At 39.3% G+C, this 12,689-nt stretch overlaps 1 protein-coding gene across 4 annotated transcripts in view; it reads right to left on the minus strand.

The window, feature by feature from the left end:
• Window positions 1-5,514, minus strand: part of OPA1 (OPA1 mitochondrial dynamin like GTPase) — a 90,544-nt gene extending 85,030 nt beyond the window's left edge. For all 4 annotated transcript variants that reach the window (XM_059391269.1, XM_059391267.1, XM_059391268.1 and 1 more), the window contains exon 1: window positions 5,295-5,514. In XM_059391269.1, coding sequence (XP_059247252.1) covers window positions 5,295-5,326 — 32 coding nt within the window. In that variant the 5' untranslated portion in view covers window positions 5,327-5,514. The remainder of the gene's footprint in view (window positions 1-5,294) is intronic.
• Window positions 5,515-12,689: the final 7,175 nt, after the last annotated feature.

A 12,689-nucleotide genomic window follows, 5' to 3' on the forward strand; every position in this document is an offset into this window, starting at 1 on the left:
AAAAAAAAAAAAAAAAAAAACATCAAGAGCCTAACCAACTGGGCGGGGTGAGTAGCCCACGGTTCCATAATATTTAGCTCAAACTTCTTTTAGCTCTCTTCTTACAGCCACTTAGTGTTTTGAGCTAGATAAACTTTGGTTCCATTATAGTTTCACTGCTTAGTTTTGTGCAGTCAAGGGCAAATTATGAACTTGCCAAAGGCTGTTTTAAAAAATCTGTTAAAATGGGATAATAGCTACATCAGAGTTATATTGTCAATACTCACTAATCTAAGTTATCTTCTTCTCAGACCATAATCCCCTTCACCCCTTCACTACAACCATCTTTGATCTTACTGGAAGAACCAAGTCATGGATCCTTCTATCTTCTTCTTAACCTATTAGTCTCTACCTTATCTATTTACCTCCTTACCCACCTTATAAATAGTTCATAGTTCATAGTTCACAGTTTCAATGACTCTTTTACAAATACTCTAAACTCAATTGCCCTCTGGCTTTTTGTTACACTTGTCTGGCAAAATGCAAACCCTAGATGAACCTTATCACTTTAAGCCTGTACCAATGGAATGAAGCACTACTGAAGAAAACTGTACCTACTGGACACACATCTCACCTTGGCTCCAAGAATGCTTGACAATCCTACTTTAACAATCCATTCTTCCACTCTCTGCTAGGACCATTTCGGATGTTCTCCCCACTCCTCTACCCTCCCATATTCTCCTATACTTCCTGCAATTTTCTGGAGAAAATGGAAGCCATCTGAAGGAGACATGCTGTTGCTTCCTTGCTTCCTATTGCATCTACGCCCACCCTCCTCTAGCTGCTCCCCCTGAATTTCTGGAGCCCTGAACCCTGAGTCCTGTAAGATTACAGTAAGTACTCCTCTTCCCTTCAAAGGCAACTCCCTCTGTTTCCTCTGAATTCCCTATTTAGGAATTACTAGTCAAGTCTCTCTCAATTTAAAGAAGAGATGGAAAAAAACCTCCAGTTCCCTGCTCTAGCTATTCTATTAAAAGCCAAACCAACCTGATTTCCATTTGTATCACTTCACTGAAACAGCCCTTACTGAATGTCCTGATGCCTTCCAATGGGCATTTATTTTTTCAATTCTCATTTTCTCTCTCTCAGCAATATCTGACCCCTCCTTGCAGGAACTCCTTTATACCAACAGTCACTAGCTTTACCCCACTCACTGACAACTCTTTTTCAGGCCACCTCTTCCCCAACTACCCCTTCCCCCCTTTTTTGGATTTATTTATTTTAGAAAGACAGACAGCTTGTGAGCATGGAGGGTAAGGGGCAGAGGGAGAGGGAAAGAGAATCCCAAGCAGACTCCCCAGTGAGTGCACAGCCCAACATGGGCTTGATCCTAGGACCCAGAGACCACCCTTCCAGCCAAAATCAAGAATCAGATGCTCAACCAACTGAGCCACCGAGGCACCCCTTCCCAACTACCTTTTAAATGCTGGGAGCATGGGACTCAGATGTAAAGTCACTTTTCTTCTCATTCTATTCACTCTTCCTTGCTAATCTTACCTATACTCATTTCCTCAATTACCATATACATATTCATGTTTCTCCAAACTTCTACATCTAATACAAATAGTTAAGTTCCAGAGCCTTGTGTCCAACTGCCTACTGAACACCACCCCTTAGATATCTAAAAGTATCCCAAATGTCCAAATTCAAATTCATGGTATCTTTCCTCCCTCCCCTTAAACCCAGACCCTCTCTAGTACTTCCTGTATCAGGAAATGGCAAAAACATCTGTCTGGCAGTTGCACAAGCCACAGGCTTGGGGCTCATTCTTGATACCTTCCTCATCCTCAAGTTCTACTTCCAACACAGATCTCGAAGCTTCCATTTCTCCCATCTCCACTACCAGGGTTCCTTACCTGGGCTGCTGTTAGCAGTCCTGACTGCGGTGTTCTTCACAGCACAATCAGAGCACTCTTCTGAAATGTGAATCTGATCACTGTCATTCACCTGCATAAATCTCAATGCCTCCTCCTACACTCAGAATAAAATCCAAACTCTCCGTGGTCTGGTCCTGCCTCTCTCCCTCTCACCTCCCAGCTCCACCCAGACCAGTTTTCATCTAGCTCCTCGACTGTGCCATACTCCTTCCCACCTCAAGGCCCTGATACCCACTGTGCCTGGACAAACTCTTCTACCTACTTAACTCCCATTACTCCTGTTAACTCTGGTCACAAATGGTTTCACCTCAGCAGTCCCTCTTCTCCTGGACCTACATTCTAATTTGAGTCCCTTGCTACTTTTCTTAGCTTCTTCAGTGCACATAAAATTGGTATTAAGTAATAGTGTAATTATTGGATTAATATTTGTCTCTACCAGTAAACTGCAGTCTTCATAAAGCCAGGGTGGTCCTGTTTTGCTTCTCACTGTATTTCTAAAGCCCAGCCCAGTGCTTCACAAGTAGTAGATGCTTAATAAATTCACTGAACGAACATATGTAATTGGGACAACAGAAAAAACAAAACAAAAGGTGAAAGAACCTAGCAATGACCATAGAGTAAGTACTCAACAAATGTCATTTCAACATTAACCGCACTAACCTCTACTAATGTATCAATGAGTACACTGTATCCCTCAAAAGTTGTTTGCTTTTTTCAAAAAAGGAGTTAATCCAAATATATATCCAAATTAGATAAACTCAAGACCCAAGGAGTCCTACTGCTAAGATGCTCTTATAAAGTTTATTGAATTAAACATATGTTTAAGAGTGTAATACAGGCTTTAAAGGAATTCATGGAAATTAAAGCTGTAATAGTACATTAAGAAAAAAAAAAAAGAACAGCAACACCAAAAAATGTATTAAGGAAACTCCTGGGAACTTAGAACATAAAGAAAAAAGGTGGAAACCCTGAGAAAAAAGTGACTCAGAGAATTGGTATCCAAAGTGGGGTGTGTGTGGAATGTGTTTCAAAGGATACACAAAATAACTCACTGGGATTCAGGAAAAAGTACCAACGCTTCTAAATACAGTGTTTTTTTGGATCTCATCTTTCAAGATTATGTTAGGGTAGAATTATAATGTAAATAATAAAGTAATACAGCGATATATGTAATTCAAAAATAAGTGTGTATATGCACATTTGTGGCATATGCCTACTATTTTTTTTTAAAATATGATAAGCACAGATCATATTTTGCAAATCATGGACATACAGGATCAACCTAAGAAGACCAATTCATCTAACAGGAGTCAAAAAAAAAAAAAAAAAAAAAAAAGAGGAAAAATGGAAGGAAGAAAATAAAGAAAACCGAAGAACTAAAGAAAGAATCTTTTTAATGGGCCCACTAGTACCAAGCCAGATTTGGGTGGGGGTGACCCATACCTTTCTCAAGGACAAAGCCTTGAGAAATTAAAGATAAGGCCAAGATCCTGAAAGCTCCTGTGAAGGGAAAAGCAGAATACCTACAAAAACACAAAAATCAGATTGTCCTGAGAGTCTATATTAGTAACAAAGGATTCTAGAAAAAAAATGTACCAATGCCTTTACCGTTCTGAAAAAGTATTTTGAATATAGACTTCTATATTTGGCCAAACTAAAAATCAATGTGATGCAAAACAACCACCCCCATGACTCCTGAAATCATGTATTCTCTCTCATCTATCATCTCTTTTAAGTATATAACATCTCCTAATATGAATTCTTTTTTCAACAAATTTACCAAACATTTATTGCCCCTAAATAAATGTTGGTCACTATCTTGTTATTTGTCAGTGAGTATGCATTTACATACCTTATATCAAAAAAATGTTTATGTTCCGATCTGCTTAAGAATGGGAATTTAAATGTACTCCTTCATAACAAACATGCAAAACAAATACAGCAAAAGAAAAACTCCAGAGCTTGACGCTTCTAACCTTCCACAACTCCTCTTCTGCAAGAAAGCTAAACTGTGCTATCAACATAAACACTTTTAAGCCATGACTCTGTGGAGTCCATAATAACTTAAGAAACAATTTAGCCCAACAGCATCCACCCGAATAAACAAATATCAGTTATTAATCAGTCTGTTAAGTTCAAATTTTAAAGTTTTCCCACATGTCTCAATTGTCCCAATGAAGCATGATGTTTTCTGCAAAGCCTTTTCCCTTTTTATTTAAATAGCATTGGGTATGTTTCTCCAGGAAACCGGGAGTAGAAATAAAAAGGTAATAAATAATTTACTGCAGTATCAAGAGCTGTAGATTTACTCAGAAACTCAAATTCCATAAAATTAGAAATAACTATCCAATTATTCTAATTGACTATAACTATTGTATGTCATCCAGTTCTAAATTTAGACTCAACCTTCATAAAAAATGGATACCATTCCTTATAAAAACCATCAATTATCCATACCCTTTAAACAATATGAAAAAAATTCAAGACAGGTGGTGAGAGGCTAATTCAGGAAAACCAAGTTTTTTCAACCCTATTTGATGCATATTACTTCTTATCAACAGCCTGCAACAATAAGTTAAGCCTGAAAGTATCTAAGGATATCAGAACACAAATACATTTAAAGATAAAGTCAAATTTAAATCTTTTTGAAATGTATATAGTAACCCACAGGAATGAAAGGATCCTAAGATTTTTTTTTTTTTTTTTTACTTGGAATTAAACCAGGCCAGGGCAGCAATAACCATGTGATAAGAAAGTTGGTGCTACATTCACCACTTTTCATCCAAAGCAAGTCTTCCTCCCTAAACGCTGAAAAGCTGCTATTGAGAGGGCATCTCTAATCACCATCTCCGACACCATTTGCGTCACTAACCAGATCAGACTCCAAAGCAAGTCAACTCAGACGATTAGGACAATAGGCAGAGCCTCCTCACTCTGGGAGAAGAACGAGTACCCGCAAGAGCAACGTACACCTGTCGTGGAGGTAGAAGAAAGAGTTGAAAGGCGGAGAGGGGGACACATGAATAGAGCCAGGAGCCAGGGACGCAGAGGGCAGAAACACGAAGCAACCAGATAACAGCAAGGACAGAAAGGTGAAAGAGGCAGGGACAAGAGGACAACAGAGACAGGCCAAGACTGAAAAGAGCCCAGAATCTTCGAGTGGCACAGGACAGGAACAAGGGCCAGTACTGCAGCCCGCCCCTCAGGGAAGCCGGGTCAGAGCTCCTGTAACCACGGGTCCTCAAAAATATCCCGGAATCCTCCAACCTTCCTCCGCCTGGCCTGCAAGTTATGTGCACATTCTGGAGGTAGCGATGAAATAACTCGGCTTTTCGGAGGACCCAGAAATAACGGGGCCAGGTCGGAGCCCACACTTACCAGGCCACGGCGGCCCGGTGTAGTCGCCACATCCCGCCGGCGAGGAGGTCACACAGGCGCCTACAGGGCCACGCGGGAGCCCGGGTGTCAGCCCCCGTCCGGCCCTTGCTCCAGGAATGACCCAGGAAGAAGCCCTCGGCAACAAGGGCACAGAGCAGCCGCTGCGGCCCTCCCAATGGCGCATGGACTTCCGTGAGAGCCCGCCCGGCACCCGTACTCGGTCCGTCAGAAAAACAAGCACCCACCCACCCTTCCTAGGAGGACAGCACAAACGGTCCGCGGAGGAGTAGTGCTTTGGCTCTGAGCCTCCAGAGGAAACAAGCACTTTCCGCTTCCCCTCACCTTTTCCCTCCCTCTTCGTTTCCGGGATGGAATTAACGAAATTTGAGTTTCCCCGGTCAAAGATTTGGAGAGGGGAGGGGTGGAGAGTTGAGCTGGGACTGGCGGTTGTAGGGCGAAGAAAGCGGATTGATAAATTCTCTGTAGGTGGCTATCGGCTACCGATTTAAGAAAATTTAGTACTGAGGGGGCATGGAGGAGCCTACGTAGTACCAAATGAATACAGTGAAAGGGTAATAGTATAAGAAAAGCCAGGGGTTGCCAGTGGATTGTTCGGGGTCCTTGTTTACAAAGCACTTTCAGAACAATCCTGGGAAGCAAGAGGAGTCGTGGATTGGTTAAGTGCTTTAGGATCCTCTGAAGGTCACAGCTGAGAAGGGCTCGGATGAGCAGCTGTGGGTTTGGAGTAAGTTTGTGCGCTTTATAAAAGCATCGATAATGATCCCCCCCCCCCATTCACTTTTTAAATGGTCTTCATTTGGCTTTTAATCCCACTCATTTGTTTAAATGGCTTGTGTCAAAGCCTCTGACAATTCCATATTATCAGTGGCCACTGGACCTCAGCATTTAGTTTAGAATGTTGGTAATCAGCACTCTCCTTACTTGGCTTCCCCCTCTGTGTTTTTAGGACATAACCTTTTCCTTTTTTTCCAGGAGCCGCTACTCCCCATTCTCTTTTGCTGGTTCTTCCACCCCCAAAACTCTTACTGTAGGAAGCTTCCAGAGCTCAGAGATCCTGAGCCCCTTTCCGTATCTTCATTCTCTTCCTACCTAATCTGAATCAGTTTTATGACTTTAAATACTGTTTTCCCTTAACTCTGTGTTTTATGAGGAAATTGAGGCCCATAAAAAGACGTGGTCCATGAAAGGTAATAAAGTCAATTGCTGGCTTAACCAAGACCAAAATCAAAGGGCCCTATTCCCCCTTCTTCACTTCAAGGGCACCCCCACCCCCAACTCCTTTTCCCTTAGTCACCAGAATCCTAAATCAGTATCCATCCATTCACAACAAAGCCAAGTATTAGACCCAGTCATTGCTAGTAAACTTCCCAAACGTAGGACTCTGGGGATTTTCTTTATTACATTTATTGTGGTGACTATTTTAATGGCAGGTCCAGTTAGGAACTTGCTATACTGACCTCTGCAAACTGTAGCTTTTTCCAGGATTGTAGAGTTGTGCAAAATTCCTTTGTTACTGTTGCTTCCCAGTTGTTTTTAAAAAATAAGAGAAACCAAATAATGGTAAACTAACCCCTCTCATGTATGGGTTACCTTTACATTTCACAAAGTCCCCCCCCCCTTTTTTGCGATTCTATTTCTAGGCAGAAATGGAATACTGAAACATTCCCACATGTGCAAAGACAAAGGCATGTTTATTTTTGCATTGTATGAAATAGTGAAAGATTGGAATCTATATTATTAAAAGATAAACTGAGGCATAATAAAAATTAAAAATTATAAACATTTATTTGATCGAAAATTGATTTAAATTAAGCAATGCCAAGCCAGAATTGATTAGGATTGCTCCATCAACAGGAGCCAGGGACAAAACTTTTATAGAGAAAAAAGGGAAGCAAAAGCAAGGAAATTATTTGTTTGGCTAATAGCTTACATGATTGCCTTATTTGGGAAAGTCTAATTAACTGTGATTGGTTGCCTTATTTTTTTTTAATTTAAATACAATTAGCCGACTTATGGTATACCATTTGTTTCAGGTGTCGAGTTCAGTAATTCATCAGTATTGCTTTCTTAACCTTAGGCATTTATAGGCTTCTGTTTTGGTTTGCTTAGTAGACTGCCAAGGTATTAGAACCAATACCTTGGTTCTAATGGTCTATGTATTCAGCCCATTCCCAACATAATCCCAGCAAGTATTGCAGAAATTAACAATTTATTCTAAAATGTATGTAGAAATGTAAAGTGCCTAGAATATCCAAAACAAAGAACAAAACTAGAGTATTTATAACCAACTGACTTCAAGACTTAATATTATAATCAAGATAGTATAGTACTGGGATAAAAAAATAGATGAAGGGACCAAATTAGAGGGCTCAGAAACAGATCTCTGTGCAGTCAATTGGCTTTTTACAAAAGCACCAAAGCAATTCAATAAAGATGGAAGTCTTTTCAATAAATGATGTGAAAAATATTGAGTATCTATATGGGAAAAAATATACCCTACATATGATACACATAAAATTTAATATAAATTTATATCGTATACAAAAATTGTTATACATAAACAAAAATTATGTAAGCTGGGACACAGTCCTAAATGTAAAAATAAAAACTATAAATCTAAAATAGACAAAGATTTCTTAGGTCACACACAGCATGTAATACCACAAAATTTAAATTGATAAATTAGACTCTATCAAACTGAAATACTTCTGCTCATGAAATAACAACACTGACAAAATTTAATAGACAAACATCAAATTTGGAGAAGGTATTTTTAGAATATTTATCTGACAAAGTATACATCTCCAGAATATGTAAAAAGTTCTTACAACTCAGTAGTGAGATAAAAAATTTGCTTTGAATGTTTGTACTAAGGCCCATTTTGTTAGGATTAAGGGTCTTTGGGAGGCCTTAAATCATGAGGGGGAAGCCCTCAGGAATGGGATTAGCCTCTTATAAAAGAGACCCTACATAGCTCCCTGAATTTTCCATGCTATAAAGTTACAGTAAAAAAGATAGCCATTTATGAAGCAGAAAGCAGACTCTCACTGACCCAAACAAGACCACCCTGGTGCCTTGATCTTGGACTCCCCAGCCTCTAGAACTGTGAGAAATTTGTGTCTTTATATGCTACCCAATATATGGTATTTTGTTATAGCAGCCCAAATGGACTAAGACACAACCCAGTTAAAAATTCAAACACTACACAAAGGAAGATATATATATCTTACATACAGTGCTCACACATAAAGTGCTCAATGTTAATGGTCATCAAGGAAATGCAAATTAAAGCCACAATGAGACAGCACTCTATCTTCACTAAAACTACTAGCCTTAAAAAAACTATACCAAGTTTGGCAAGCATGTGAGACAACCAGAACTGTCAGCCACTGCTGATGGGAACGTACATGATATGACCACTTTGGAAAAATATTTGGCAGTTTCTCACAAAGTTAAACATACACCTCTCCTTTGGTCTAGCAATTCCAGTCATACAGACTTATCTAAGACAAAAAAAAAAAAAAACCATGTTGTGCACAAAAAGGCTTATACGAAAATGTTCATAGCAGCTTTATTCATAGTAGCCAAGAACTGGAACCAAACCAAATGTGCATCACAAGAAAATGGATAAATGAATTTATACATGGAAATACTACTCAACACCAAAGAGGAAACAACTACTGGACGTGTAACAACATGAATCCGTCTAACAGACATGCTGAAATCAAAAAGGATGTTCCACTTGTGGGAAAATGGGTGTTGGGAGTGGGAAAAGAACATTAGGGAACTTTTTTAGGAAGATGGGAATGTTAGGAGTCTGAGTTACTTGGATGTATCTGTTTATCATAATGTGCAGCTAAGAACTGTGCATTCCAAGTTTCAGATTTTTTTCACATTTCCAAGTTTGCAAGCATTTATATATTGATTGAGTGGGGAGAGTTGAAGTGGGTGGAGACTAGGGGGAGAACAGGAATGACAAAATGTAGATAATTAGGGAAGCAGGGTGGTAGGTACCTGAGGGCTCCGTATACTATTCTGTTCACTTTGTACATACTGGAAAATTTTCATCCTAATGGCTTTAAAATTTATCACAGACTTCTTATAAAAATGATACAGGAAGAAAAACAAAATGAATGTAACAGAAGAGCAGTCTTGTGGGTGTATGAAGGAGGGAACAGTGAATATGAAAGGCACACAGCTTGTGTACTATGTAGAATTTATTCTAGTTGTATTTGTTTCCTATTTGGCTACAACAGATTACCCCGAATGTAATGACTTAAAACAAAACAAACATTATCTTACTGTTCTATGGGTCAGACTTAAAAAATATGGGTTTCGCTGAGCTAAAAACAAAATGCGTACAGTGCTGCTTCCTTTTGGAGGGCGACTCTCAGGAAGAAGCTGGTTCTTTGCCTTTTACAACTTTTAGATGCTCCCCACATTCCTTGGCTTCTGGCTCATTTCTGTCTTCAAAGCTAGCAATGACTGTTTGAATCTTGGTAATATCATAGCCTTTGACCCTGACTGCCTTGCTTTCCTCTGCCGCATTTAGGGACCCTTGTGGTTGCATTGGGACCATCCAGAGAATCTAGGGTAATCTTCTTATTGTATTATTTATTTATTTACCCAATATTTTATTTTTATTTATTTGACAGAGATCACAAGTAGGCAGAGAGGCGGGCAGAGAGAGGAGGAAGCAGGCTCCCTGCCGAACAGAGAGTCCGATGTGGGGCTCCATCCCAGGACCCTGAGATCATGACCTGAGCCAAAGCAGAGGCTTTAACCCACTGAGCTACGCAGGGGCCCCATAATCTTCTTATTTTAAAGTCAGGGGTTAGCAACCTTAATTCCATCTGCATCCTTAATTCTCCTTTGCCATATTCACGGGTTCTAGGAAATAGGATGCAGGCTTCTTTGTGGGAGGTATTATTCTGCCTACCTCACAGCTCCGTTTAAATTCTTTTCAGTGAGGTCTCTCTGATGCTAAGGAGTATGTGCGCGTGCTTGAAGTATCAAGTTTATGCAGCTCAGTCACACTCAGAAATAGCTGTTGCTTTAAAACTGTACTTCTAATATTTGTTCTTTATATTTATCATTTTCTTAGTTTTAATGACTTTCATACCTTTATCTTCTTTTCCTGAAATCTAAGAAGAAACCTCAAGTCCGCATTCCATGTCGCAAATTTCACTTTCTACAGTGGCACTTTTGCCTTCTAAGTAGTTTCTAAAATTTACTTTTGCATTGTAAATCTTGAAATCTTTCCTTTACTTATCTTTATTGCTTTCTGGAACGTGTATCTTAGAGGTCAAGGTTTTTTTCATCTTATTAAAGATGTAAAATTACTGTCTAAAAATTTTTCTTGTCCCTATAGTGAATAAAAACTCATAGATAATAAATTCACTGATGTGAATTTGGATCTTTTATTATAATGGATCTTTTTATCATGAAGACTATTGTTATTACTATTGCCAGTGGACACCCATGTAATGTGCTAGGTGGTATGTTACACTTTATGTATAATATCTCCTTCCATTCTTTCCTACAATATTTTTTCACAGGCTTCCTCTTTTCTTTCCCTTTCTGGTTCTCCTAAGGTCAGAGGGTTTACTTTGTTTTATGCAGCAAAAGATGTATTGGCCAATGACTATAATCTTTTTTTTTTTAAAGATTTTATTTATTTATTTGTCAGAGAGAGAGCGAGTGAGAGCGAGCACAGGCAGACAGAGTGGAAGGCAGAGGCAGAGGGAGAAGCAGGCTCCCTGCGGAGCAAGGAGCCTGATGTGGGACTCGATCCCAGGACGCCGGGATCATGACCTGAGCCGAAGGCAGCTGCTTAACCAACTGAGCCACCCAGGCGTCCCGATGGCTATAATCTTTAATTCTACTGCACAAGTCTTATCCTTAGTGGTCAGTCCTGTGAATCTGGTTATAAATGTTCATATTTTTACTGAGTTTCCACAGGTATTTTAGTAATTGACTAGGGGAAAAAAAAACTGCATCAAGGACTGCTAGTCAAATACCTTATTGACTAAGAAAATGTGGTTTCACTGTGGACACTCAAACCGAAAATGAAGACTTTCTCCAGCTGTATACACTACTTAGTTGAGGTAAACTTTTGAACTGAATTTATGTTAATTTTTCAGACTTCTCTTTTCCTTCCCGCATTGAAAGGAGAGGCAGTTTTTGTAATTTCCTTGTCTCAGGGATGTTAGTGGGAAGGAATGTGTGGGGAATTCAATGGCTCTTTTGGTAAAAGCTCTCTAAGAAAGCTTAAGTCTGTCCTAGGATTTTGTTGGGAGCCTGGCAGTAGAAAGGGCCTTGGAGAAGCAAAAGTTGGAGGATAGAGGGGCGCCTGGGTGGCTCAGTGGGTTAAAGCCTCTGCCTTCGGCTCAGGTCATGATCCCAGGGTCCTGGGATTGAGTCCTATGTCGGGCTCTCTGCTCTGCAGGGAGCCTGCTTCCTCCCCTCTCTCTCTCTGCCTGCCTCTCTGCCTACTTGTGATTTCTCTCTCTCTGTCAAATAAATAAAATCTTAAAAAAAAAAAAAGGTGGAGGGTAGAGATTTATAAAGGCCAGAAAGAGGAGAATGTTCTCCCCTAACTACCGTTCCCATACTTGGGAGACATCAAGATCTTGGAGGGTTCTCAGCCCCTCGAAAGATTCCACCTAAGGATGATCAGAAACAGCCGATCCATCAGATTCAAAAAATCATGAAAATTAGGAATTTGGGGGACAACAGAGATTACCTATGACCACTAATTATAAAAAGAACTATCTTCTATGCACACTGTTATCTATATCCAGTAAATCTGTGTGGGGTAAATAATTATATAATAGCATGTTATTGTGTATCTCTTTCCAACTCTACATTCACTGACATCTAGTTGATAGCTTGACATTAGTTTTGGTGGCAGTATTTACACCACAGAAGTAAGCAAACCCTACCAATCGAGGCTCTATTTATCATTCTATTGATTGTTCAGTCTTAAGAAAGTTATGGAAAAACAGTGATACTACAGGTTAAATTTTAAAGTGTGTTGCGTCTGTGGCTATTTCATTGTAAAAAGCACGGAAAACTGAGGAAATATTCTTCCACTATTTAAAATCTTTTATCTGATTCAGTAAAGACGTCATGATGTTTTCATGAATTATTTAAGTTCTCGCGTATATCTTTGTTGTTTCACTTTCTTCTTGTTAATGTATAGGCAAATAGCAACCAATATTCATGTCAGATTTAAACCCCTAGGTCAATGATGTGAGCAACTTCTTTGCTGAATAGCTAGCAATCAAAATAATCAAGCATTTATCTCTACTAAAACGTATAATATATATATATATATATATATATATATATATATATATATATATATATATA

This window comes from Mustela nigripes, chromosome 2, assembly GCF_022355385.1.
Source record: "Mustela nigripes isolate SB6536 chromosome 2, MUSNIG.SB6536, whole genome shotgun sequence".
Taxonomy (NCBI): Eukaryota; Metazoa; Chordata; class Mammalia; order Carnivora; family Mustelidae; genus Mustela; species Mustela nigripes.